Here is a 24,550-nt window from a genome sequence, read left to right on the forward strand (position 1 = left end):
TTTTTTTGTTTTTTTTTTTTTTTTTTTTTTTTTTTGTCTTTTTTCGTGTCTGGCAACGGATCGCAACCCTCAGTGTCGCGCCCGTACCGGACCGGGGACCGGCAACGGGATCGCAACCCTCGGTGTTGCTCCCGCACCTCGCTCAGCCAGCGAGCGGCCGGTCTGTATGTGGGATCCGAACCCTTGGCGGGAGCACCACCGTGCTTCCCAAGCAGCGCACTGTAGCAGTGCGCCACCGGGCCGGCCCCTTTGGGCTTCTCTTTTGCACATAGAATCTCATAACTCTGTGAAAGCAGGTTGTAGCATTTCTCTCATTGAAAGATGTGTTTCTGTTGCTTGTAAGTGTCCCATACGCCAGTGTCTGGTGTGTGGTGCATATTCTGCATGTTTCTCTTGGGTGGACTCGGGGCCACACTGCCCTCTGGGAGCTGTGGGAAGCTCCTCTCCTGCTCACACTTCACTCGCTGGGAGGCCTCATCAGGGATGGAGCTTTGTTTTCGCCAGACCCTTCTCTGTTACTGTTTGGTTTTTTTTGACTGATTCACATGTTATAGGTGCTTAGAAGAGAAAATTGGGACGTTCAGAAAGGTACAGTGGGGAAAAACAACCACTCATTACCACTCTACCCAGGTATTGAAATACTCGGTGTGTTTTTTTTACTAATTTCATTTGGGTACACATATGTCTAAATAACTGAGGGCTTAGTGTCTGTGTGGACTTGTACTGTGCTTTTTTCGTTCATGTTATGAGAATATTACCTTTCTTATAAATTTTTATGGGTCCATCTTCCGTTGCATTGATACACTGCAATTTGTTAGATCGTTTCTCTGTTGAGGATATCATCTTCATTTATAAATAGTGCTGTAATTACTTCCTTTGTACGTAAACCATTATTGGGTCAAAGATGGAGAATATTTGGAAGTCTTGTGATCAGTAGTGCTGATTTAAATAGCTTCAGAGCTTGTCCCTGCCTGCAGTGCAGGAGCATTGGCTCAGCAGTGTCCTGCCAGCACTGGGCACTGTCAATGCTGAAGGGGTTTTCCAGTGTGATAGTCAAAAGATGGAGTTTGCTTTTCCCGCACTTTTCTGTTTCCACCTAGAAGTTGGCCATCTTCAAGGTATGAAGTCACATGAACTTTCCCCTTTTGTAAATTGTCCATGTCCTTTGATTATTCATTTTTAGGAATTTCATGTCTTTATCATTTGTACAAATGTTTAATGAGTTAGGAGATTTCATCATTCACCACGCATGCCTCTCATGACTGTTAGGCTTAGAAATTAGAGTTTCAGAGAAGTTTGCTATATATCAGCAATAACCAATCATAAAATATCATTGAAAAGAGATCTCCTTCATGATACCACCAAGTTCATATGAATAATCCTGGTACTGAAATGTACAAGATCTGTATGAAGAAAACTACCAGACTCAGAAGACATTCAAAAAGACGTAAGTGACTGCACATACTGTGTTTTTTACTACAAAGATATAAATTCTTTCTGAATTAACTCTGTTCAAATCCCCATCAGAATTCCAACTTCTATTTTTTTTTTTTTGTCTTTTTTCGTGTCCGGCAACGGATCGCAACCCTCAGTGTCACGCCCGTACCGGACCGGGACCGGCAACGGGATCGCAACTCTCGGTGTTGCCCCCACACCTCGCTCAGCCAGTGAGCTGTATGTGGGATCCGAACCCTCGGCGGGAGCGCTTCCGCGCTTCCCAAGCGGTGCACTGTAGCAGTGCGCCACCGGGCCGGCCCCCACCAAAATTTTTAAAGTGAATTTCTAACCACAGACAGGAAGGTACAACATCAACCTTCTATCTATTTGAGATGTTAGGATGCTAGAATGAGTTTGCAGTGGTGTGTCCTGGATCCAGGGCTTGGGAGAACTGCTGTCAGTTCCCACTTGTGCTAATGGATGGGGTCACCAGCTTCCTGTGTTGTCTGCCAGTGCCCAGCTGTCAGGATGGGCCCAACCACAGCTGCTGTAATAGCAAGTTGGGAGAGCCATTTCCTCTTGGCCCTGTAGCCACATCACAGGGACCAGCCATACCCGCTGGCCTGTTTCCCTACCACTCTTCTATTTTTAAATGACATTTGAAGAGATTATTCTAAAATTCATATGGAAAATGTCGGGGTAAGAAAACTCAAATTTCCCTACAATATCATAAAACCATGATCACTAAACATGTGGTGGTGATTCAAGTCTAGACCGGTACATGACAGAACTGAATGAAGGGTCTAGAAAGAGATAAGGAACTCACAGGGCTTAGTGTGTGGCCTTCCGGATTGTGGGAAAAGGGTAGACTCCTCAGTAACCGGTACTGGGACAGTTGGCTGTCTATTTGGGAAAAAATAAGGTAGATCTGTAGCATGCAACAGACACAAAAATAAACACCACAAAGAGCCAAATATAAGAAATTGGAAAAGTATATCAGGGAACACTGGATAGTATCTAACAATCTTGGTGGAGGGAGATACAAAGCTGAGAAGCCATGAAGGGAAAGATGGATGGCTATACCTTTGTAAAGGCTGAACACCTGTGCACTTAGAGAAGCTTGTGTACTGTGTTCTCACCAGGTGGAGAGCTCCGTATGTGTGTTAGAGCTGATTGGTTTATAGTGCTGTTCAAGTCCTCTTTTTCCTTACTGATCTCTGTTTGGTTTTCATCCATTTTTGAAAGTGGGGTATTGAAGTCTTCAAGTTACTGTAGAACTGTCCGTATCTCCCTTCAATTCTGTCCATTTTTTAATATATTTTGGGGTCCATTGGTGGGCATGTATATGTATATGATTATTATATCTACTTGGTGAATTGATCCTTTATTCAATACAGTCCTTTGTACCTTCTAACCTTTTTTGATTTGAAGTCTTTTGACTGATAGTAATACAGCTGCACATCTTTCTTTTGGTTGCTATTTGCATGGAATGACTTCTATCCTTCTTTTTTTTCCTATTTTGTTTCTGGATCTAAAGTAAGTCTTTTATTTATTTATTTTTTTTTAAAGATGACCGGTAAGGGGATCTTAACCCTTGACTTGGTGTTGTCAGCACCACACTCAGCCAGTGAGCGAACCGGCCATCCCTATATGGGATCCGCACCCGTGGCCTTGGTGTTATCAGCACCGCACTCTACCGAGTGAGCCACGGGCCGGCCCCTAAAGTGAGTCTTTTATAGACAGTGTAATTTAACTTTTTTTTTTTCTTTTAGCCCATCAGCAGATGTTACATCTCTTTCTGTGTAACAGAGATGCAAAAAGATTACTCAAAGCAACACGAATGTGCTGAGAAGCCCAAAGGGACTGCACCTCAGCAACTCCTCTGTTAGAAGGAGAAACTGGGTACAGCCCTGAGTCGGTTTTGTTTCAGTTTTTATTAAAAAGACAAGGAGGGCCGGCCCGTGGCTCACTCGGGAGAGTGCGGTGCTGATAACACCAAGGCCGTGGGTTCGGATCCCATATAGGAATGGCCGGTTAGCTCATTGGGTGAGCATGGTGCTGACAACACCAAGTCAAGGGTTAAGATCCCCTTACCGGTCATCTTTTAAAAAAAATAAATAAATCAAAAAATAAAAAAGGAAATTACAGGAAAAGAACAGATAGTTAATCAACCATAGTAAGAACATGAAGAAGTGGGCTATGTAACAATCTTCATCCAAGCATGCATGGTTCAAAATAGTGTAAACAATATAACATCAAAAGAGTCATAAATCTAAGCCAGGTGACATGCTAAAGAAACAATAAGGCAGTCATTAAAGTGCCTGACTTCTTGAGAAACTCAAAGAAACTGCTTAAAGCAAAATGTGGGAAAATCCCCCACGTACTAACTAATCTAGCAGAATGTCCTTGGAAATCTTAACTCACATATTTTCTCATCAGTTAAGCTTTGTTTGTATTAAGGGTTGTTGCCCTCAGAACAATCCCTGTTTAGTTTCAGTTCTCTTGTTCACATTAAAGGGTTTAAACCTGTGTGAGTTTCCTTCTCACAAAATCTTCCAGTGAACCCATTATATTAACAATCAGTGTTGGGCCGGCCCGTGGCTCTCGTGGGAGAGAGTGGTGCTGATAACACCAAGGCCATGGGTTCGGATCTCTATATAGGGTGGCCGATTAGCTCACTTGGGAGAGTGCGGTGCTGATAACGCCAAGGCCATGGGTTCGGATCCCACATAGGGATGGCCGGTTCGCTCACTGGGTGAGAGTGGTGCTGACAACACCAAGTCAAGGGTTAAGATCCCTTTACCAGTCATCCTAAAAAAAACCCAAAAAACCAAAAAATCAATCAGTGTATATAATCCCTTACCTAAAAAGTGATTAGAATTGGTTCGGTGGGCTCTTGCCCCCTAGCTGTAGGCTCTTGCCTCCTATCCAAGGACTTTTGTCCCATACATGCATTACCTAAAAACCCTATCTAATAGTCAAATAGGAATCAAAATTTCTACAAGCAGACATGAGAAAGAGTGCTAATGTTACATGTGGATTAGGGTGCTGAGTAATTAGGTCTTACGTTGTGTTGCTGGGAAAATAAGTTGATGAATTTTAAACAAACGTGCATTTCACCAAAGCATTTTCTCCCTCTTGGTACCTTTTGTAAAGAATTATTTTCATATAAGCATAAAAATGTATATGAAAGAATGTTGCTTCATATTTTCCCTACTTTCATTTTGTTTTAGTTATAAAGTACATTCTTATTAACAAGTGAAACAGTACAATACTGTACAGTGGGAAAGATCAGGTCTCACTCCCCATTTGAACCCAGACCTTTGAGGTGGCCCTGTTAACAGCCGCTTGAAATCATTTCACAGAGAAGGAGTTTGGGGTTATGTATAAAAAAAAATAGGACACCGCTGTCCTCAGTACTCTGCTCTTTGCTTTATTTCCTTACAACACATAGTAGACATCCTTTTAGATCACTAGATATGAACCAGATTTTTAAAAAATAGTTGCATAGTTTTTTACTAAACATTATTTTCTTTTAAAAAAGGGGCTGGCCGGTTAGCACACTTGGTTAGAGCACAGTGCTGATAACACAGGGTCAAGGCTTTGGATCCCCATACCAGCCACCCACCAAAAACAAAAAAGGACATTGGAAAAAGTCTACAGATCCCTGTACCAGCAGCCACCAAAAAAAAAAAAAAAAGTCTAAATATCCATCAGTAAGGAAGTGTGTACAGAATCATGGTTTGTTAATGCTACGGAAAACTGCAGCCATAGAAAAGAATGAATTAGCCTCTAAACTAATGTGCAGGGCATTAAGACTCATCAGCAAAGGAGAAGGTACAGCATTACAGAGCTGTACTTCTCCTATGATGCCATGTATGTAGGGAAGAGGCAGAGGACGGGACCCTGTGCCTGCACATAAGGCCCGTGTCAGACTGTGGACAGGGCCCCTCAGGTGTGAGGGGTGATGACCTCAACAAGGAGGAGCCCAATTCTGTGTCGTCTCAGTCTCTTAGTCTTGGTCATGAGGACGTGGTTTCTTACACTCGTCTGTGAGGATGAAGAGCAGGATGTTTGGGGAGCAGGCCTGGAACTGTTGTTCTTCCTGGCTCCCATCCCTAGGGTCTTTGTTCCAGCCTCTCTTGTTAACCCTCTAGGATCTATGACAGCTTTGAAATATTCCACAGCGGTGTAGTGCCTTTGTCCAGGGCTGTGCTAGCCAGCTGCCGGTGTCCCTATAGCTTGTGGGGAGCTCGTGTCCCAGGTCTGCACGTCCGGTTTGAAAGTGAGGGTGAGCACCACACAGCCTGTCCGCAGCACTGCGTGGTGCACAGTCTGCACACCAGGGAGTGTCCCAGAGGCATAATAAAGAGCAGTTCGCAGGCTATTGAGTTATTTTCATGTGTGACTCTGATTTTTGTCCAGAAGCCTCGAAAGCATTTCCGACGGGGACCACCCAACCTGCAGATTAGAGCCCCCGGTAAAGACTGGAAAGATGATACCCAGGGGGATGCTAAGAAGAGGGAAGCCCCTGGAGACCCACACCAGGAGGAAAACACACAGAGGACGGTCATCAGGTACGAAGGGCATCGGGATAGGGCTGAATGTGAATGGGTGTTTTTCTGTGTTCCGAAAGCAGCTCACAAGAACCAGCAGTATGTCTGAAATATGTTTTCCATGTGAAACAGACAGCACCTGTCTGTAACCTGTCTTCATTAACAATTGATTTCAGAATCATTTTTTATTTTATTTATTTATTTTTTAAAAAGATGACCGGTAAGGGGATCTTAACCCTTGACTTGGTGTTGTCAGCACCACACTCAGCCAGTGAGCGAACCGGCCATCCCTATATGGGATCCGAACCCGGGGCCTTGGTGTTATTAGCACCGCACTCTCCCGAGTGAGCCACGGGCCATCCCTATATAGAGATCGGAACCTGCAGCCTTGGTGTTATCAGCACCGCACTCTCCCAAGTGAGCCACAGGCCGGCCCAAAATCAAATTTTTTTTTTTTTTAAAGATGACCGGTAAGGGGATCTTAACCCTTGACTTGGTGTTGTCAGCACCACACTCAGCCAGTGAGCGAACCGGCCATCCCTATATGGGATCCGAACCCGGGGCCTTGGTGTTATCAGCACCGCACTCTCCCGAGTGAGCCACGGGCCGGCCCCCAAAATCAAATTTTTAAAAGTGGAGGTTAGAGCCAAATTAGGTGGATGACCCCACTCATGATATGCAGTGATGTCCTGGGGCAGGGCCATTTTTAATGCCTATGAGGGGCGTGTGTGGGTGGGGGTGCGGGAGGGGAGGGTCTGAGGATGGGGAGCAGGGCTCAGGCCTTCCCTCCTGCAATAACAGCCGTGGAGGCAGACGGCTGGCTGTCCAGCCTTTCCCCTTTCCTGAACCCCCCCGTCAGGCCATCAGCAGAGTGAGAGGGGGCTTTCTGTGTGCCAGGCTCCCAGGACACTGTCTCCTGCCTGTTCAGCGTCCAGGTCCCAGGATCCTGATGAAGCCTTGACGCTGGAGGGGATTCACCCTCAGTTCCTGTTCGACGATTCACTTTTAAAAACATTGTTGATGTAGTTAAGTCCAGGGCAGGGGGACTCCCGGCAGGTGCCCTCTCACCCTCCCCTGGCACAGTGATAGTAAGTCTGCCCTGAGCTCTGTGCCTAAACAGTGAGGAATACAGGCAGCGGCCAGGCAAGGTGCTGCCCTGCAGTAAGGTCTGAGGCGCTCTCAGCCTGGAGAGATGGGCTGCGGGGAAATGGGATTGGGGGTCCTAAACTTATGAGTACAAGACAGGAACAGGCGTGGATGTGTTCACCCAAGAGAACAAATACAGCCCTTGGGAGCTCTTGTTAATGTCTGCATGAGTGAAGGAGGCTTTACTCTCAGAGTAAGAGCATTTGAATTCAGCTTGTGAATATACTGCACTTGTCTTCCCAAGATGTGAGCCACTTGTGCATTCAAGAGGCATTTAGCTAGGGCCGATCCCGTGGCTCACTCGGGAGAGTGCGGCGCTGGGAGCGCAGCAGTGCTCACGCCGCGGGTTCGGATCCTATATAGGGATGGCCGGTGCACTCACATGGCTGAGCGTGGTGCGGGCGACACCAAGCCAAGGGTTGCGATCCCCTTACCGGTCACAAAAAAAAACAAAAACGAGGCATTTAGCTAAACCTGAGGCAGACTCATCATGGGTCGGTCCTTAAAGAGAATTTTGGGTCCAGCCACCATTAGGAGGTTGTGTGGAAGACCCTCTGCCCCTTTTGTGATCTGCCGACTATAGACAGGGAAGTTCGGGGTGGCCATGTGTCCCGTGTATAAGGACAGTCCCAGCCTATGTGGCCATCCACGTGTCCTAAGTTTATCTCACTTTCACTAGTGCCCCAGTTTGGTCGTAAGTCATTCGGCCATCTACCTTAGAGGTCCTCAGCCTCTGGCCGCTGCTTCCCTCTGCAGCACGGTTTCTCATGATTCCCCACTGGCCTCACAGACACCCCACGCCTCAGTCTCTGACCTCAGGCAGCTCCCCTTTCCAGACCATCCCTGGCTTTGTTCTCCACATCCCAGCACTGCCCTGACTGCCCCAGCCTGGCACGGTACCCTGATCCTGACTTCAGTGGGCTTCAGTTCTGAACTCTGTTGGTTCCCTTCCGCTCAGCAGCCTGTGTGCATGCTGCAGGGAGATGCGCCTGTGGGTGCAGGGCCTGTTTTCTCCGTAGGTGTCTAGCTCAGGGGCCAGCAGGCAAGGAGCTGTTTGTGGCACTGGTTGATTGCGCTTCCTTCCCTTCCTGCAGCTGGAGGGGGGCAATGATTGAGCCTGAGCAGGGCAGTGAACTCCCTTCAAGAAAAGCAGAAGCCCCCACCAAGCCTTCCTCGCTGGCAGCCAGGACTCGGAACCAAACAGGTGAGGCTTCACTTGGGCATTCTGACCAAGAGAGAGGTGCACCAAGTCAAGGCCATGGCGTGCAGCCCTCCTGGTTGGCCTGTGGCTGCAGCTTGTCCTGGACCCCACGTGCTGTCACAAGTGCTCAGGCTCACTCATTCTGTGCAACCTTGGTGATAGCGTGTGGCCTCTTGATGGCTGGGTGTCCCCGTGTCTGAGAACTTAGCAGAAGGTGCACATGTGGGCAGGTTGCACTGTGGGGTGGGTGGAGACATAGTGGCCCTTGGTGTGTCCTGTCACCTCTGGGCCTCATGGATCCTTGGCACCTCAGTGGGTCACTTGGCTCTCAGTACCATTTGTTGAGGCCCACAAGGCGCTGGCCTTTCGCTAAGCTTTGTGTGTGTTGGCTCGGAGGCAGTGAGTGCCTTCACGTCCCCATCCTGCAGACAAGAAAACTGAGGCTTAGGTCAGTCACTGCCAGGGCTGTTTGCATTGTGAGTTGAGACTCAGGCCAGGCTGCTGAGTCTGGAGCCCACACATGAGGCCCTGCTCTGATTGTTTTGCCGGGACTCGCGGCCCCTGGGCTGTGAGGGACACGTCGCGAACCCTGTGCAATAAGATCCACACGTGAGATTGTGTGCTGTGTGTGGTCCTGTCCAACACGGGAAAAGAGAACTCCCCAAATGTGAGATGAGGGCGCCTCTGGAAAGGGCTACAGAGGGGACTTTGGTGTATCTGCACCATGTCATTTCCTGGTTAAACGCCTGAGCCTGACGTGGCAGAGTGTTACTATTGGTGAGTTTCGGATGTTCTTGCCACAGTCTCTGCACCAGTCAGCATTTCATATTTCTAAATCCAAATCTCCCACAGCAGCAACAGGACACGCTGCAGCACTTGCCTGCTGCTTCGAAGGCCTTGGCTCGCTGCGCTGCCCCTGTGGCCTGTGGGAGTGCTGCCCCCGTTCCCTTAGACCAGAGGCATCCAAGGCCCGAGAGGGACAGTGCCTGCCTGGGCCCCAGGCAGGTGGTCGGGGACCAGGGGTTGTCGTGTGTGGCCCGTGGGGACGGCCCTTGACCGGCGTGTGCTCCCCACAATTCCCACTGTGGCTTCTGTGCCCCCAACCTTCCCTGCGCTCCACTGCTGCCCTTCCCACCCCCTTTATTCTACCCATGGCACCAGCCAGTGTCCCTCCCCCCACCCCCTCCCACTGTCAGCTTTACTTACAGGGGTCACAGAGGGACCCTGCCCAGTCACCAGGACCATGGCACCCACACCCTGTGCTCTCTTGCTTCTTGTAGTGCCCCCAAACTTCCGCCAGAAGGGGGTGATTGACATTTTCCTCCACGCATGGAAAGGATACCGCAAGTTCGCCTGGGGCCACGACGAGCTGAAGCCCGTGTCCAGGTCCTTCGGCGAGTGGTTCGGCCTTGGCCTCACTCTGATTGATGCCCTGGACACCATGTGGATTTTGGGTCTGAAAAAAGGTATTGTCTCATCTTCAGAGTGTGGGCAGGTCCTCCCTGCGTGACACGTGGGCTGAAGCAGTGTGTGAGGCTGCGCACAGTGTGGGCGCTGCCGTGTCCACCCGAGGGGGGTTTGCCCTCTGAGTGCGGGAGTGGACTGGTCCGGTGCGGTGGGTCCCTGTTGCTCTGGAGTCCAGGCTCCCAGGGTGCACTGAGCGTAGCTGTCCCCTGACCCCTGTGAGAGCTGTGAGTCACTCTGGAGGCATCCAAGGGGTGTTTCCAGTCTGTGTTTCTGTTGCAGTGGGGGACTTGGGCGGGGTAACTCGAGGTGTGCTGTGGACCCGTCCTGGCTCCGAATCTCCATCATGCCCTTTTTAGACCACACATATTTGGTTTAAATTGGGAGTATGTGTCTTTAGTCATTTCTTTTTTTTTTTTTTTTTGTTGCTGGCCAGTATGGGGTTCTGAACCATTGACCTTTCTTTAGTCATTTCTAAATTGATAGTTTAAACATTTGGTTAGTTTTTTCTGAGTAGGTGGGAGACCAGCGGTAAATTACTGTCGTGGTCTTCTGTGTCACAGCCTCTGACTGTGGAGCATCTGTGCTCGCACGGCTGCACTGCTGGCTCTGTTTCATCTGCATGTGTTGACCTCAAGGTTTAGCCCCTTGACATAGGAGGTGACATTGAAACCCTGCATGAGCACAGCACACTCCAGAACATCTCGAAGGTTGGTAGGTCCTAGGAGAATGATAGAGCCATTCTTTTATTCCTGCGTCCTTTACTGTTTTATATTATAGAGTTTGAGGAAGCCAGAAACTGGGTGTCAAAGAAGTTACACTTTCAGAAAGACGTGGATGTTAACCTGTTTGAGAGCACAATCCGGATCCTCGGGGGGCTTCTGAGTGCCTACCATCTGTCCGGGGACAGCCTCTTCCTGAGGAAAGCTGTGAGTTCTCCTGGCTCAGGCACTCACCCCTGAGGGTACACGCCCCTTCGGGTTGATGCGGGATGAGCATTCACGCAGTTGTGCCTTTAACCAAAGGCTTTGTGGGAGCTGATGTCCAGTTCTCCACGCTGTTGACCCCAGCTTCTTTTTGCTGCTGTGTTGTGGGCATTGGAGAGTCATTAAGTGCGTGTCTCCCACTCAGTGCAATGAAAACTCACAGTGCCTTAGTGTGGAATGTAGAGGAGGCCTCTGTGTGGCCTGAAATGTTGATTCCCTGCTGTGCTCTCGTACTAGGAAGATTTTGGAAATCGGCTAATGCCTGCCTTCAACACGCCCTCCAAGATCCCATACTCCGATGTGAACATAGGCACGGGAGTGGCCCACCCGCCCCGCTGGACCTCGGACAGCTCGGTGGCCGAGGTGACAAGCATTCAGCTGGAGTTCCGGGAGCTCTCGCGTCTCACAGGAGTTAAGAAGTTTCAGGTAGGAGGGCCGGGTTTCCAGTTGGACGCGGCTTCCCACTGGAGCCAAACTCTCCTCCTCGCAGCAGGTGCCGTGTGCGCGTGCTTCTCTCTCTCTCCACTTTTTAAATCATAAAACGCACCTCAGATGTACCCTTTTATCTGTTTTCATCTGTGTAGTTCAGTGGTATTAAGTACATTCATAATGTCCTACGGCCATCAGCACCATCCATCTCCAGAACTGTGTTCATCTTGTAAAATGGAGACTACAGGTGCACCACAAGTCCCCTTCCCCACTTTCCCCCGGCTCCTGCAGCCACCATTCTACTTTCTGTTCATTTGCCTGTACTAGTCCCCTCAGGTAAGTAGAACAATGTAGTATCTGTCCTTTCATGACTGGCTTATTTCACTAAGCATAGCTTCACGTTTCATCCGTGCTGTGGCATATCACAGCATTTCCTTTTTAAGGCTGAGTGATTGTCCCCTGTGTCTGTATACCACATTTTCCTTATCCATTCAGCCATCGATGGATCCTTGGGTTGCACAGCTGCATTTTAGTAATTGCGAATAGGCCGCTGTGAACATGGGTGTACAGACAGCTGTTTGAGACCCTGCTTTTATTCCTTTGGGGTAAACACTCAGAAGTAGAATTGCCGGATCATGTGGTAATTCCATGTTTAATTTTCTGAGGAACCGTCATACTGTTTTCCCCAGCAGCTTCACTGTTTCACATTCCTGCCAACAATTGGAGGTTCCAGTTTCTCCACATCCTCGCCAACACTGGTTGTTTTCTGGATTTTTTGATAGTAGCCGTCCTAGTGGGTGTGGTTTTGATTTGCATTTCCCTGTTAGTGACGTGGAGCGTCTTTTCATGTGCTCGTCAGCCATCTGTGTATCTTCTCTGGAGAAATGTCTGTTCAAGTCCTTGGCCCATTTTTGAATTGGCTTATTTGTTTCTTGTTGAGTTTTAGGATTTTCGTGTATATTCTGGATGTTAACCCTTTATCAGATGTATGGCCTGTGAGTGTTTCTCTTGTTCTCTGGGCTGCCTTTTCACACTGTTGGTCGGTCTTTTGATGTACAATTTAAAAATTTTCGTGCAGGCCAGTTTGTCAATTTTTTCTTTTGTTGCTTGTGCCTTTGGTGTCATATGCAAGAAATCACTGCCAAATCCAGAGTTGCAAATCTTTCGCCCTATAGTTTCTTCTAACAGTTGTATTGTTTTAGGTCTCATATTTAAGCCTTTGAATCACTTTGAATTAGTTTTTGTATATGGTGTTAGGTAAGAGTTGAATTTCATTCTTTTGCATGTGACTGTTCAGAACCATTTGTTCAAAAGACTGTCCTTTTCCCATTGAATGGTCTTGGTACTCTGGTAAAAATATTTGACCATATGTGCACGGGTTTCTTTCTGGGCTCCCTGTTCTGTTCCATTGGTCTGTATGTCTGTGTTTATGCCAGTGCCATGCTTTATAGTAAGATTTGACACCAGGAAGTGTGAATCCTTCAATTTCTTCATCCTCTTCAAAATAGTTTTAGCTATTTGTTTTTTTTTTTCCTTTTTGTCTTTTTTCGTGACCGGCAACGGATCGCAACCCTCAGTGTCGCGCCCGTACCGGACCGGGACCGGCTACGGGATCGCAGCCCTCGGTGTTGCGCCCGCACCTCGCTCAGCCAGTGAGCGGCCGGTCTGTATGTGGGATCCGAACCCTCGGCGGGAGCGCCGCCGCGCTTCCCAAGCGGCGCACTGTAGCAGTGCACCACCGGGCCGGCCCTAGTTTTAGCTATTTGGGGTTCCTTGAGGTTCCATATGAATTTTAGGATGGGCTTTTCTGTTCCGTGAAAAATGTCACTGGGATTTTGATAAGGATTGTACTGACTTGCAGATCACTTTGGAGAGTTTGGGCATCTTTTTATTTTTGGCCTTGCCTCCGTCAGGCTGTGGATATCTTAGAAACATTGTCTTCCGGTCCGTGAACATGAGATGTATTTTCCTTTATTTGTGTCTTTAACTTCATTCAGCAATGTTTTGTAGTGTTCATTATACAATTCTTACACTTCTTTGTTTAATTCCCAGGTATTTTGTTTTGTTGTTTATGATATTCAGTGTGGTTTTCATATATGGCTTTTATCATGTTGAGGTGGTTCCCTTTAATTCCTAGTTTGTTGAGAGTTTTTATCATGAAGGGGAGCTGATTTTTGTCAAATACTTTTTATCAGTTGTGATGATTGTGTGGTTTTTCCCTTAATTCTGTTAGTGTTTGATTGATTTTTGTATGTTGAACTAGAATCTTGGATTCTAGGTATAAATCTCGCTTGATCATGGTGTATAGTCCTGTTAATATGCTGCTGGATTTGGTTTGCTAGTATTTTGTTGAGGATTTCATGAGGCATGTTGGTTTGCAGTTTTCTTTCTTGTGGTATCTTTGTCTGGATTTGGTACCAGGGTAATGCTGGCTTCATAGAATGAGGTAGGAAGTGTTCCTTCCTCTTCAAATTTTTTGGAAGTTTGGGAAGTACTGTTGGTAGAATTCACCATGGAACCATCAGGCCCAGGGTTTTGCTTCATTGGGACGTTTTATTACCAATGTAGTCCGCTTCCTAGAGTAGGTCGATTCAGAATTGGTATTTCGTCATGACTCAGTCTTGGCAAGTTTTGTGACTTTGTTCATTTCGTCTAGTTTAGCCTATTTGTTGGTGTACATGGTATTTTTATAATCTTGTTTATTTCTGTACCACCAGTGGTAATGTCCCCACTTACATTTCTGATTTTGGTAATTGTAAGCAAGTACAGTTTTGCTTGTACTTAAATCGTGTGCTTGATGACCCCAGATTTTTCATTATCTTGCTTTTCCTGAAGAATTTTGTGTCCTCATTGATAAGAGACGCTTGGGCGTGAACGTCTCAGGCAAGAAAGGCATTGACTAGAAAGCTGGTTCCACCCTGGTCCCGCCCATTCAGTTTGCCACTGCTGGTGATAGACCCTGTCCTTACCTCCTCGGGTGAGCCATCAGCAGGGTGTGTAGAGCTGGCGTGTTTCCACTTGGCCAAATGTCCTGGACCCTCCCTCGTGTCAGTGCACGGAGGCCTTGCTCCGTAATGACAGTATGGTGTCTGATGTGTTGAGGTGCTGGAGTTTTCACAGGCAGCTCTGTGCTGGTGAAATCTCAGTCAACTTCACCGTCCTCGTCGTGTGGAGCTGCTGCCCGACAACCTCTTGTGAGGGAGTTTGTCCCTGGTGAATTGCTAGGAGCGGCGCTGCCCACACACAGATGCCATGTGTGATTGGCGTGAATGGGGTCTGCCACAGGGTCCTCCTGGAGCTGATACCATGTTTGATCCCAGCATTTAAATCCAAACCTGGGGTTGCGCATGGAGTCTGACTGCCTTCAGTGTCCATCACAGTGCTCTGAGAGGTTCTGCAGGCAGTCCTGCAGGGCCCCAGTGCCCTCCTGTTCAAAAGAGGCCATTTTGGTGCCAGTGTTTCACCCTTCCACACACACTCCAGACCACCACCGTGCGTGTGTGAAGAGGACGCTTGCTGTGCAGGGTTCGGCAACTCCAGGTTTGTCTCACTGCCTGGACTGGAACTTTTGTACCTCCTGCCCCACTCCGGCTGGCACTCATCCGCCTCCCACCCTGCTCATGCTCGCGCTCGGCGCTCGGCGCGGGTGCACTTAGTGCTCCAGCTGACTCCTCCGTGCCCTCTGCCTGACGGGCGCGTGCATGTGCCTTTCCCACTGGCACTCACATTTAAACCATTCTCTACCAGGTACCGCTCATTTTGTCCATGTAGCAATTATACCGTTGCTCTCCCCATTTGACAGATGGGGAGACTGAGGCACAGAGATGGTAAGGGATTTGTTCAAGATCACGGAGTTTTGAGGCAGATTGGGAATACAAACTTGGCCAGTGTTTGTTTTTGTTTTTTCTTTCCAGTATCAATATTTATTAATAAAATGAGTGTAAAGAATTTTCAAATCCGGAAGTCCTTCACCAACATTGTTTAAAAGATTTTTTAGTTGTAGTAAAACACACATAACGTCAGATTTATCATTTCCATAATTTTTAAGTGTGTAGTTCTGTGGCATTAAATGTGTTCACATTGACGTGCAGCCACCACCACCATCCAGATCCAGAACTTGTTCTTCCTAAAACAGAAACCCTCTGTCCATCCCCAGCCTCCTCCAGCCCCTGGCTGACACCACGCTGCTCTCTGTCCCTGTGAATTTGACTGTGCTAATTTTACTTCATGTGAGTGGAATCACAGTGTTTGTCCTCCAGTATCTGGCTCGTTTCACTCGGCATGACGTCCTCAAGCTCCGTGTGTGTTGCAGTACGTGTCAGAACTTCCTTCTTCCTCAGGGCTGAGTGCTCCACGGTGTGGATGGACCACATTTAGTCTGTCCATTTCCCTGTCAGTGGACGGTGGGGTTCCCTCTTCTGGCTATTGTGAATGATGCTGCACTAAACGTGGGTGTGCAGATATCTATTTGAGTCTCTGCATGAGATTCTTTTAGGAATGTGCCCAGAGGTAGACCTGCTGGATAACGTGGTAATTCAGCGTTTGCTGTTTAGAGGAGCCACCATCAGGTTTTCACAGTGGCTGCACCGTTCTGCACTCCCACCCTCAGGGCACCCTCCCCAACCCTGGTTATCGTGTGTTTATTGGTAGCAGCCATCCTAATGGCAGTGAGGTGTGTCTCACTGTGGTTTTGACGTGCATTTCCTGACAGGGTGTTGAACGTCTTTTCAGGGGCTCGTCAGCCATCTGTATGTCTTCTCTGGAGAAATGTCTCTTCATGTCCTTGGCAGATTTTTAATCGGCTTGTTCTGTTGAACTGTAGGGGTGCTTTATTTATTCTGTGTGTCAACCCCAGATCAGATATGTGGTCTGCAAATGTTATTTCCATTTTGTGGGTCGTCTCTCTCCTTTTCGTGAAGTGCAGCTGGTTTCGTTTTTGCTTCTGCTGCTTGTGCCTTTACCCTTGTGTCCGAGTGCCTGTTCTTAAGGGTGAACAGGACATGCGCCTCTTTGGAGAGACATGTGCCCTTCTGCTGGTGCGAAGTGAAATGCACTGTGTGCGGTTGCCTCACAGACACACAGAGGGAATTTCCGCCACGTGTCCCTGAGACATGCACAAATGCCCGCATGTCACCTGGGCCTGTGTGGTTGCTGCAGATAAACAGGGAGAAATAAGCCAGCCTCGGAGGAACTTACAGTTGGTTTGGGTGTGTGCTGAGTAGAGGCCAGGAAAATCCTCACCATGTATGGTCCTAAGCATTCAGGTAACACGTGCTTGAACTGTAGGAGGACAGGGCACCTCATGCTGCTGCATCACACCCATGAGTTCAGAGGAGCTGAGGTTGGTTGGGTCTTGATGGATGAACAGGAGTTCACCAAGAGGGCAAGGAGCTGGGGATCTGATGTCTTCAGCATTGCTGGCTCAGAAAGCAGACGTGCCTGCCGCCCCTCCAGGCGTAGGAGCTGAGGGCCAGGCCTCAGCTGGTGGTCATGAGGGTGATGGGTATGATCATCAGACATGTGCTATCGAATTGACGCTGAAAGCCATCCAGAGGACAAGGTCTGCCTGGTTGTCAGGGCCCATGGCGTCTGAGCATGTCGTTCTGGCAGTGAGTGGTATGGGCTGGGAATGCTGCAGGCCAGGAGCCGGAGCACCGTCTCCTCTGCTGGGAGAAAGTCAGGGATAGGGAAAGGAGGAGGCAGAGCACAGAGAGCCCCTTTGCCGCTGTCCCCCTTCCTGCTGCAGGAGGCTGTGGAGGAGGTGACAAGGCACATCCACTCCCTGTCAGGGAAGAAGGACGGGCTGGTGCCAATGTTCATCAACACACACAGCGGCCTGTTCACCCACCTGGGCGTGTTCACCCTGGGCGCCAGGGCCGACAGTTACTACGAGTACCTGCTGAAGCAGTGGATCCAGGGCGGCAAGACGGACACACGGTGAGCCCTGTTCCTGCCCCTTGGACGCAGGGCTCCCGAAGCTCCACTTGTGCCAGTTCTTTGTCAGGAAGCAGCAGCTCTGCCAGGCACGGTCTAGGCTTTTCCACGGGGAATATGTTTACTTCTTATCACGGCCTTGGTGGGGGTCCCAGCTCAGTCCTGCACCTGTTCCTGCAGCCGGGGGGCGGGTGCTCCTGCCTTGCCCTAATGATCCAACCTGCTGTGTTCACAGATTACTGGAAGACTATGTTGAGGCTATCGAGGGAGTGAAAACACACTTGCTGCGGCATTCCGAGCCCAGTAAGCTCACCTTCGTTGGGGAGCTTGCCCATGGCCGCTTTGTTGCCAAGATGGTGAGTGTGTGCGTGGGCTGTGCTGGGCCTGTGGGAGGCCGCCCCTTTTTCCGTGGCTTCTAAGCCTCCTGGCTCTGGATGTTGGAGAAAATCACAAAATCCTGGGCAAGGAATGTGACCTTTGCTACTTGACCTGGCCTGTCCCCATGAAAGCTCAGCACGCTGTGGCCTTATGTGCCTGCAGGTAGACATGTGCCCCCCAGGCCAGCTCCCCCCATTGCAGTCCTCCCTGTGGTGCCTGATGTGCAGCAGGTTCCTCAAAAGTGTGGGGCAGGTGAGAGGGGTCGGCATGTCCCCAGGGAGCCTCCCTCCTGCCTCTACCCTGCCCACGTGGAGCAGGAAGTGTTTGGCTTGTGGTGAGCTATCATGTGCTGCCGTTCTGGCCATGATGTGGGTTACCAGGTGTGCTACAAGTTGGGGTGATCTTCACTCCTGGGGGTGCTGATGGCTGAGAACATGTCTGGCTCCCAGTGTTAGTCCCCCATGCAGCTTCAGGCTGAGCGGTGTGGGTCTGGGATCCAGTGCTGAGGAGACACTCTGATTCCAGGACCACCTCGTGTGCTTCCTGCCAGGGACTCTGGCTCTGGGTGTCCACCACGGCCTGCCTGCTGACCACATGGAGCTCGCCCAGGAGCTGATGGAGACCTGCTACCAGATGAACCGCCAGATGGAGACAGGGCTGAGTCCCGAGATTGTGCACTTCAACCTCTATCCCAAGGAGGGCCACCAGGATGTGGAGGTCAAGGTGCGCTGGGGCCAGGGTCAGCATGGGTGGAGGGTACCTGGAGAGGGGCCTTGTCCTGAGCCTCTGTCCCATCCCAGCCGGCGGACAGGCACAATTTGCTCCGTCCCGAGACCGTGGAGAGCCTTTTCTACCTGTACCGCCTGACAGGGGACCACAAGTACCAGGACTGGGGCTGGGAGATCCTGCAGAGCTTCAATACGTTCACACGGGTGAGCCGTCGGCCATGGGTTGGGGAGGGTCCCAGCTGTAGCCCCGACATGCGGCTCCCCCTCCCGCCATTTGTGAGGCATGTGTGCTGTGCCAGTGACCAGGGTGCTGCCTGACACCCTGTCTAACCAACAGGGATCCTATGTCAGGGAAGGTCACGCCCTGCCCAGCTCCACTGCCCACCGTGGTGTAGCCATACATGGCCCGAGCCCCTGGCTCTCTGCGTCCTGTTGGTGTGGTCTGGGGCCTGACACCTCAGCTGCCTCCGTCACCTGTGCCTGCCCTTTGGCCTGGAGATTCCTGCCTGGTGGCCCCTGGCCCAGGTTCTCTGTGAGGCAGTTTGTGTCCCAGTCACAGGAGGGTTGTTGGCATTTTCCAGGAGTCTGGTGGAGTCATAGCTGACCTAGGGGTGGCCGTCACAGAGGCACCCTCCACCCCCTAGCCTGCCCAGGGGGCCGTGTGCACCACGAAGGGGATGGGAAGGGCTGGCCTTGGGTGTGGGGGTTTTGGGGTGCCCGATCCCTGTCAGCAAGCCTTGGCTTGTGTGCAGGTCCCCTCGGGAGGCTTTTCCTCTATCAACAATGTCCGGGATCCCCACAAGCCGAAGCCCAGGGACAAGATGGAGAGTTTCTTCCTGGGGGAGACACTAAAGTACCTGTATCTGCTGTTTTCTGATGACCTGAACCTGCTCAGCCTGGATACCTACGTGTTCAACACTGAGGCTCACCCCCTGCCCATCTGGACCCCCGCCTAGTGGGACAGCTCCTGGTGTGGGGACTGCTGGGTGGACAGAGGTGGCTGTGTGGGGTCTCAGCATTTTCCCAGGGCCAATGTGGTGCAGGGTGGCCACTGAGTGCACGTGCTGCTGGGCCGGCTCTGGGCCCTCCTTGTCTCTGCTTCTAATCAGGACACTGTCAGGAACAGGTGGGAAGAAAATCAGGGGTGTGTGATTCAGGGTGAGCCCATCCTCCGGGAGCCTCTGCCTTCTTCCCTGTGAAACTCGAATCGGCTCACGATTCCCAAAGCCGAATGTCCCCACTGGCCAACTGCAGGGAGCTTCGTAGTGGTCCCGGGGCCTCTGGCTGCCTCCTGGGACCACTTGGAACCCCAGAGCCCATGCTGTGTTCAGAGAGGAGCGAGGGGTGGCCAGACAGTGCGGCCCTGGGGCCACGGCTGTCAGGTTTACATGTTGGACTCAGGGACTCTCCTGGCTGCCCTGCAGTGGCTCCGTGGGCTGGGGTGGCACATTCCCCCTGCTCCCAGCCCACTCCCAAGGAGTGGCTCTCCCCAATCAAGATAAAGTCCATTCGCTGTAACCAGTGTGTGTACTCGGGGGTCACTGTGGTTGGAGAGTCCGGGTGGGCGCTGGGAGAAGCTCTTCTGTGAGAAGCATCAAAGTTCAGTCCCCGTAGCGGGAGAGTCAGAGATATGGCCAGCGCCAGCCCCTGTGGAACCAGGTGTCACAACGTGGGGGTCAGGAGGGCCCGGGCCAGCAGGGAGGGTCCTCTTCCTCCTGCGTCTCACAAGGGCCGCCTTCCTGCCAAGCTGGAGGACGGGTGTGCACAGGCAAGGGACACGGGCCCTTAGGGGTCATGCAGCACCCAGTGGCCAGGCACAGTCAGCATCTGCCTGTGCTTCTCTTCTGCGCCTCAGGTGCCCGAGCTCCAAAATATGGATGGCAAGGTCCTCCTTGTCCCTGCCACAGGGCTGACCCTGGACCGTGGCCAGGATAACCTTAATTGAACCTGGCCCCACATTCCCTTGTCAGGTGTGAGGAGTCGATCTCAACTTCACCGTTTCTGTAAGATCCCCCTTCCCTGTGGCAGCGCCATGTGGGCCCACCTGCACATGGGGGCTTCAGGGCCGCTGTGCCATGGCCCATGCCTTTCCCTGCCCTTCATAGCCACCCATGCCCTCCTGGGTACAACAGGCACCCTGGGGGCTTGCTCTCACGCTGCGCTTGAAGCTGGCTACATTGCACACGCTGCTGTGCTGTGACTTGGCCTCATGACTCAGCCTTGTGGTGACCGTCTCTACCAAGGACATCCTGGCACCTTCCCTACAGCGAGGAGGTGGGCCATGCCCCCACCAACCCCTGAACTCTGGCCCATGCTGCCCTTCAGAAACTGGGCTGCGGGTGGGGCTGACGCTGTTGGTCCAGCATCTCCCCGCAGACCATCAAACAAACGGGCTCTGTGGGCGTGGCCAGTATGGAGGGACAAGGGGATGGCAGCTATCCCCCCCCAGGGGCCAGAGCACTGTCCTGTGGCTCTGGAGGTGGGGATGCTGCAGGTCATGGGCTGTGAGTGGAAAGAGACACCCCTGAGCAGTGTAGGCAGTGGGGGGCGGGCACAGCATGGCTGCAGCTGCCACCAGAGACTGCTTCCTGGGATGGGGAGGCTGGTCCCTGGGAATGGCCTTTCCCTCCCTTTTGCCCTGAAATGTCAGGCCTGAGAGCGGAGTCCATGCTTGAGGTCACGGGAGGTGTGTGCAGGTGCCCTCCCCTCCCCACGTGGCCCCCACAGGACGGGACAGGCTGCTTGGCCAAACTGCTTTATTCAGCCCCTTCCCTTTGCCACCAAAGCCTCCCTTGCATGAGGCCCCCACACTGGGCCGCGGCCAGGCTTCAGGGTCCTGACGTCCACCCAGGTGCAGGGCAGGTGGGCAGCCTGGCCACGGCTCTTCACTCCATGAGGAATCTTCTCCGGGACACTCCCAGGAGTCCTCTCACCCTAGCTGGGTAGGGGCCGCCATCGGCCTCTGGGCCCCCCACGCAGTGCTGGCTGCTGCTCACGTCTGGCTGCCTTTACCCACTCACCGATGAGCGTGGCCTCCAGCCTGCGTGCTTCTATGACGGATGCAGGGTCTTCGGGGTGGGATGCTCTGAGGGGCAGGCACGGAGGGGAGGGCTGCTCAGCCAAGCAGGCAGAGCCCCAGCCCCTAGGGTGAGCCTCACAGCCCCTCCCAGCCCACATCCAGCCATTGGCCCAGGCTCAGGAAGAGAGGGAGCCAGGTAAGGCCACCTCCCACTGCACCTGAGGTCTAGGTGATGTGCTCCCCCCTGGATGGTGACAGCAACGATGGATGTGCTCAGGTTCCTCTGTATCTGTTGTTACAAGGGATTCCTGTCAGGCTTTGGGCCACAAGTAGCCCCACTTCAGCTCTCTAGGTAGCTGTGAGATGCAGTTAAAACAGTAATTTGAGGCCATTGCATAGCCTCACATGGTCCCATTGGAAAGGAAGGCGAAAGTGGATGAGCCAGCTGTGAGTCCACTATAAGCAACCAGGGAAAGAAACTGAGAAGGGGAGAGGAGGAAGTAGTGGGGGTTGGAGCAAAAACGGATGATAGGACCCAGCTGTGGTTTGCAAAGGAGCCATCCTGGCAAACCAACTAGGGAAACCCTGCATAGGGTCTCATGTAAAAACTAATGGGGTTAAAGCTGCAGACACAGCCCGGGGATCAGCAGCTGCCCAGGCCAGGACTCACCCCACCCCCTGCCCAGGGGTCGAGATCACCGTTGGAGAAGATGATGTTGCTGGCAGCTTTGAGGTCTGGAAGGGACACAAGTGGTAGGGAGGGCCCCAGCACGGCCCCCAGTGCTGGAGCCATGGGCAGGGGGTGCAGAGAGCAGAACCCTACCCACTGCCCCTGCCCCTATCCTTACTGTTCCCCCAGAAGCTGGTCTGCAGCCAGTCCTGTCGGGGCCACACGCCCCAGGTGTCCATGCAGTACTGCTGGCGGAGGGCATCAGTGAACGGGAGGTCTGGGAACATGTCAGTCACATTGTTGCTGGCAAACGTCAGGTTGATCTCGGTGCAGGCCTGCAGATCCCATGCTGTGGTCAAGTGGGCAGGGTGCATGCCCATACCCCCCCCCCCGGCAGTCCCCATCCCCAATGTCAGTCACATTGTTGCTGGCAAACGTCAGGTTGATCTCGGTGCAGGCCTGCAGATCCCATGCTGTGGTCAAGTGGGCAGGGTGCATGCCCATACCCCCCCCCCCGGCAGTCCACATCCCCACACCTGGTAGTCCCAGGCCTTGGCATCGGGGCCAGTGCCACAGCCAGTGGGGTCAGCACAGCTGTGGTATAGCTGGTAGATGTCGTAGCAGTGCTGTGTGCCCGAGGAGTTGTAGACTAGTCCTGGAGGGGATGCACCACTCATTCAGGCCACAACCCGTTCCCTCAGAATGGTCACACGGGGTCTGGGGGTCCATGGGGAATGCCCGCCTGGGCCACCTGCTTGAGGATCCATGGGGTCTCTGCTCTTAGCCCTAGCCGTTGAGGGTGCCCAGTGGCCCACCTGACGTTCCTGCTCCTAGTGGGGTGGGTGGGGCATGCTGCCTGGGGACCCCCCAGAAACCTTGGTGAGCAGCAACCCCCAAGCCAGGCCCAGCCCCAGGCAGTACCAGAAAGGGTCCTCAGGGATGCTGGAGCCCGTGCTCCCCACCCCCACTCATCCCTGGGGCCCAGGCCAGCACTGCAGATCCTTGCCCCCCCCACACATAGGGGTCTCCACATTTGCTCATTCCAGGGCTGAGGGGGCACGCACCTGCCAGTGCTCGCAGCCCCGAGATCCTCCGGGCTTCCCCCAGCAGCCGCTCACAGGCGACCTGGGGTGGGGGCAGCAAAGCCTTCAGCCCCTTGCCTGACTCAACCTCCTCTGCTGCCAAAACGAGGGTCAGGGCTGCCAGCCTATGAGGATGCACGAAGAGCATCCCCCAGCCTCACAGTGGGTGCAAAGCCCTCGAGCCAGGCCAGCACTGACCACCCCAGGGGAGCTGGGCCCTCGCCTGCCCCGGGGGTGCCTTGCCTTGACAGGGTTGGCAGGAAGGGGCCCCATGAAGTTGGTGGGGTACGGGTAGTCCATCATGGCCAGCACAGTGAAGGCGTTGCGGGCAAACACGAAGAGCTGGGTCAGGTCTCTTGGTCCCGAGAGGGGCTGGCAGGTGCCGAACTCCTGGCTGACCATGTCATAGGCTGCAGGAAGGCAGAGGAGGCTACCAGGCTGCGTGCAGGGGCAGGGCTGGCAGCAGGGAGGGCGGGCAGGTCCTCACCTCCCTGTAGGAACAACTCCTTGATCTGCCTGAAGGCTTCCCGCACACCTTGGGCACATTTGGGACCCTGGCGGTCAAAGTCCTGGAAAAAGCCAACTGTTGTTGCTGCAGCCACCACACCTGGACCAGCCTGAGGGGCCCCGGACTTCACTCACCGCCGTGACATCCCGGAAGAACTGGTAGGAGTCGCCCAGGCCTGCCACTGCGATGACAGGCGCACTGGCTGCCAGCGCCCCCGCCACCAACTGGGGGTACTTCATCCTCATGTAGGCGCTGAGCATCCCCCCATAACTGGTGTGGGCACAGGGTTACGACCATGGGCCCCGCTCCAGAAGCTGCCCGCGCGCAGGCTGCAGCCCCACCCTGGCCTCTGGGCTGAGGTTTTGGGGCTGGTCCTGCCCCCCCCCAACATCCCACTTCCTCTTTTCCCTCAGAGGCCCACGAGTGCCACAAGAGGAACCCAAACTTTCCAAGGCCCACAGATTCTGACCCTAGGCCCCGTGCAGGTTCAGCTTTCCCTGGGAAAAGGCATCTGGTGAGGTCCCACCCTGGCCCAGCCCTGGGGACACAGCCAAGACTCCCACTAGTGTGGCCTGCACATTCCATCCAGCCCATGGGGTTGGCTCAGAGGAAGGGCAAGGAGGGCTTCCTGGAGGAGGCAACGCTCCTTCAAGTCTCCAACGAGGAACGTTGAAAGCGTCCCAGTGAGGGGGCCCAGATACAGGCAGGGCTTTGTCCCAAGAACAGCAAGCAGCTCGGCCTGCCTGAGGGACCCACCTCCCACCAAAGGCGATGGCAGGGGCATCCTCGGCCCCGAGGTCCCGCTGCAGCGCCTGCAGCAGCACAGCGAAGTCGGCCAGGGCCTGCTCCACGGTCAGCAGCTCCGTGTGCCCGCGCTGCGTGGACTGCTGGCCGAACGGGAGTGACTTCCCGTAGTACCGCTGCGGGCGGCAGGGACGCACAGCTGACCCCGCCGTTCCCGCGGTCCCGGGCCCCACCCAGCCCCGAAGGACGGTCCAGGAACCGGGGGGGG

General features: G+C 52.6%; 2 protein-coding genes across 2 annotated transcripts in view; one reads left to right on the forward strand and one right to left on the reverse strand.

Annotated features, from left to right (window-relative positions):
- MAN1B1 (mannosidase, alpha, class 1B, member 1) overlaps nt 1-19,777 on the forward strand; it is a 23,452-nt gene extending 3,675 nt beyond the window's left edge. Inside the window, exons 3-12 of the mRNA XM_008576493.1 lie at nt 5,863-6,014; nt 8,234-8,343; nt 9,621-9,806; nt 10,585-10,733; nt 11,028-11,216; nt 16,966-17,156; nt 17,389-17,509; nt 18,057-18,254; nt 18,332-18,463; nt 19,012-19,777. Coding sequence (XP_008574715.1) covers nt 5,863-6,014; nt 8,234-8,343; nt 9,621-9,806; nt 10,585-10,733; nt 11,028-11,216; nt 16,966-17,156; nt 17,389-17,509; nt 18,057-18,254; nt 18,332-18,463; nt 19,012-19,215 — 1,632 coding nt within the window. The 3' untranslated portion in view covers nt 19,216-19,777. The remainder of the gene's footprint in view (nt 1-5,862; nt 6,015-8,233; nt 8,344-9,620; nt 9,807-10,584; nt 10,734-11,027; nt 11,217-16,965; nt 17,157-17,388; nt 17,510-18,056; nt 18,255-18,331; nt 18,464-19,011) is intronic.
- A 1,221-nt stretch (nt 19,778-20,998) lies between these two features.
- The window catches only part of DPP7 (dipeptidyl-peptidase 7), a 4,099-nt gene continuing 547 nt past the window's right edge, over nt 20,999-24,550 (reverse strand). The window contains exons 4-13 of the mRNA XM_008576506.1: nt 24,295-24,458; nt 23,673-23,808; nt 23,518-23,599; nt 23,274-23,440; nt 23,013-23,073; nt 22,485-22,603; nt 22,127-22,283; nt 21,949-22,013; nt 21,497-21,567; nt 20,999-21,344 (exon numbers count right to left, since the gene is read on the reverse strand). Coding sequence (XP_008574728.1) covers nt 21,194-21,344; nt 21,497-21,567; nt 21,949-22,013; nt 22,127-22,283; nt 22,485-22,603; nt 23,013-23,073; nt 23,274-23,440; nt 23,518-23,599; nt 23,673-23,808; nt 24,295-24,458 — 1,173 coding nt within the window. The 3' untranslated portion in view covers nt 20,999-21,193. The remainder of the gene's footprint in view (nt 21,345-21,496; nt 21,568-21,948; nt 22,014-22,126; nt 22,284-22,484; nt 22,604-23,012; nt 23,074-23,273; nt 23,441-23,517; nt 23,600-23,672; nt 23,809-24,294; nt 24,459-24,550) is intronic.

The sequence above is a fragment of the Galeopterus variegatus genome, unplaced genomic scaffold, assembly GCF_000696425.1.
Source record: "Galeopterus variegatus unplaced genomic scaffold, G_variegatus-3.0.2 Scaffold1360, whole genome shotgun sequence".
Taxonomy (NCBI): domain Eukaryota; kingdom Metazoa; phylum Chordata; class Mammalia; order Dermoptera; family Cynocephalidae; genus Galeopterus; species Galeopterus variegatus.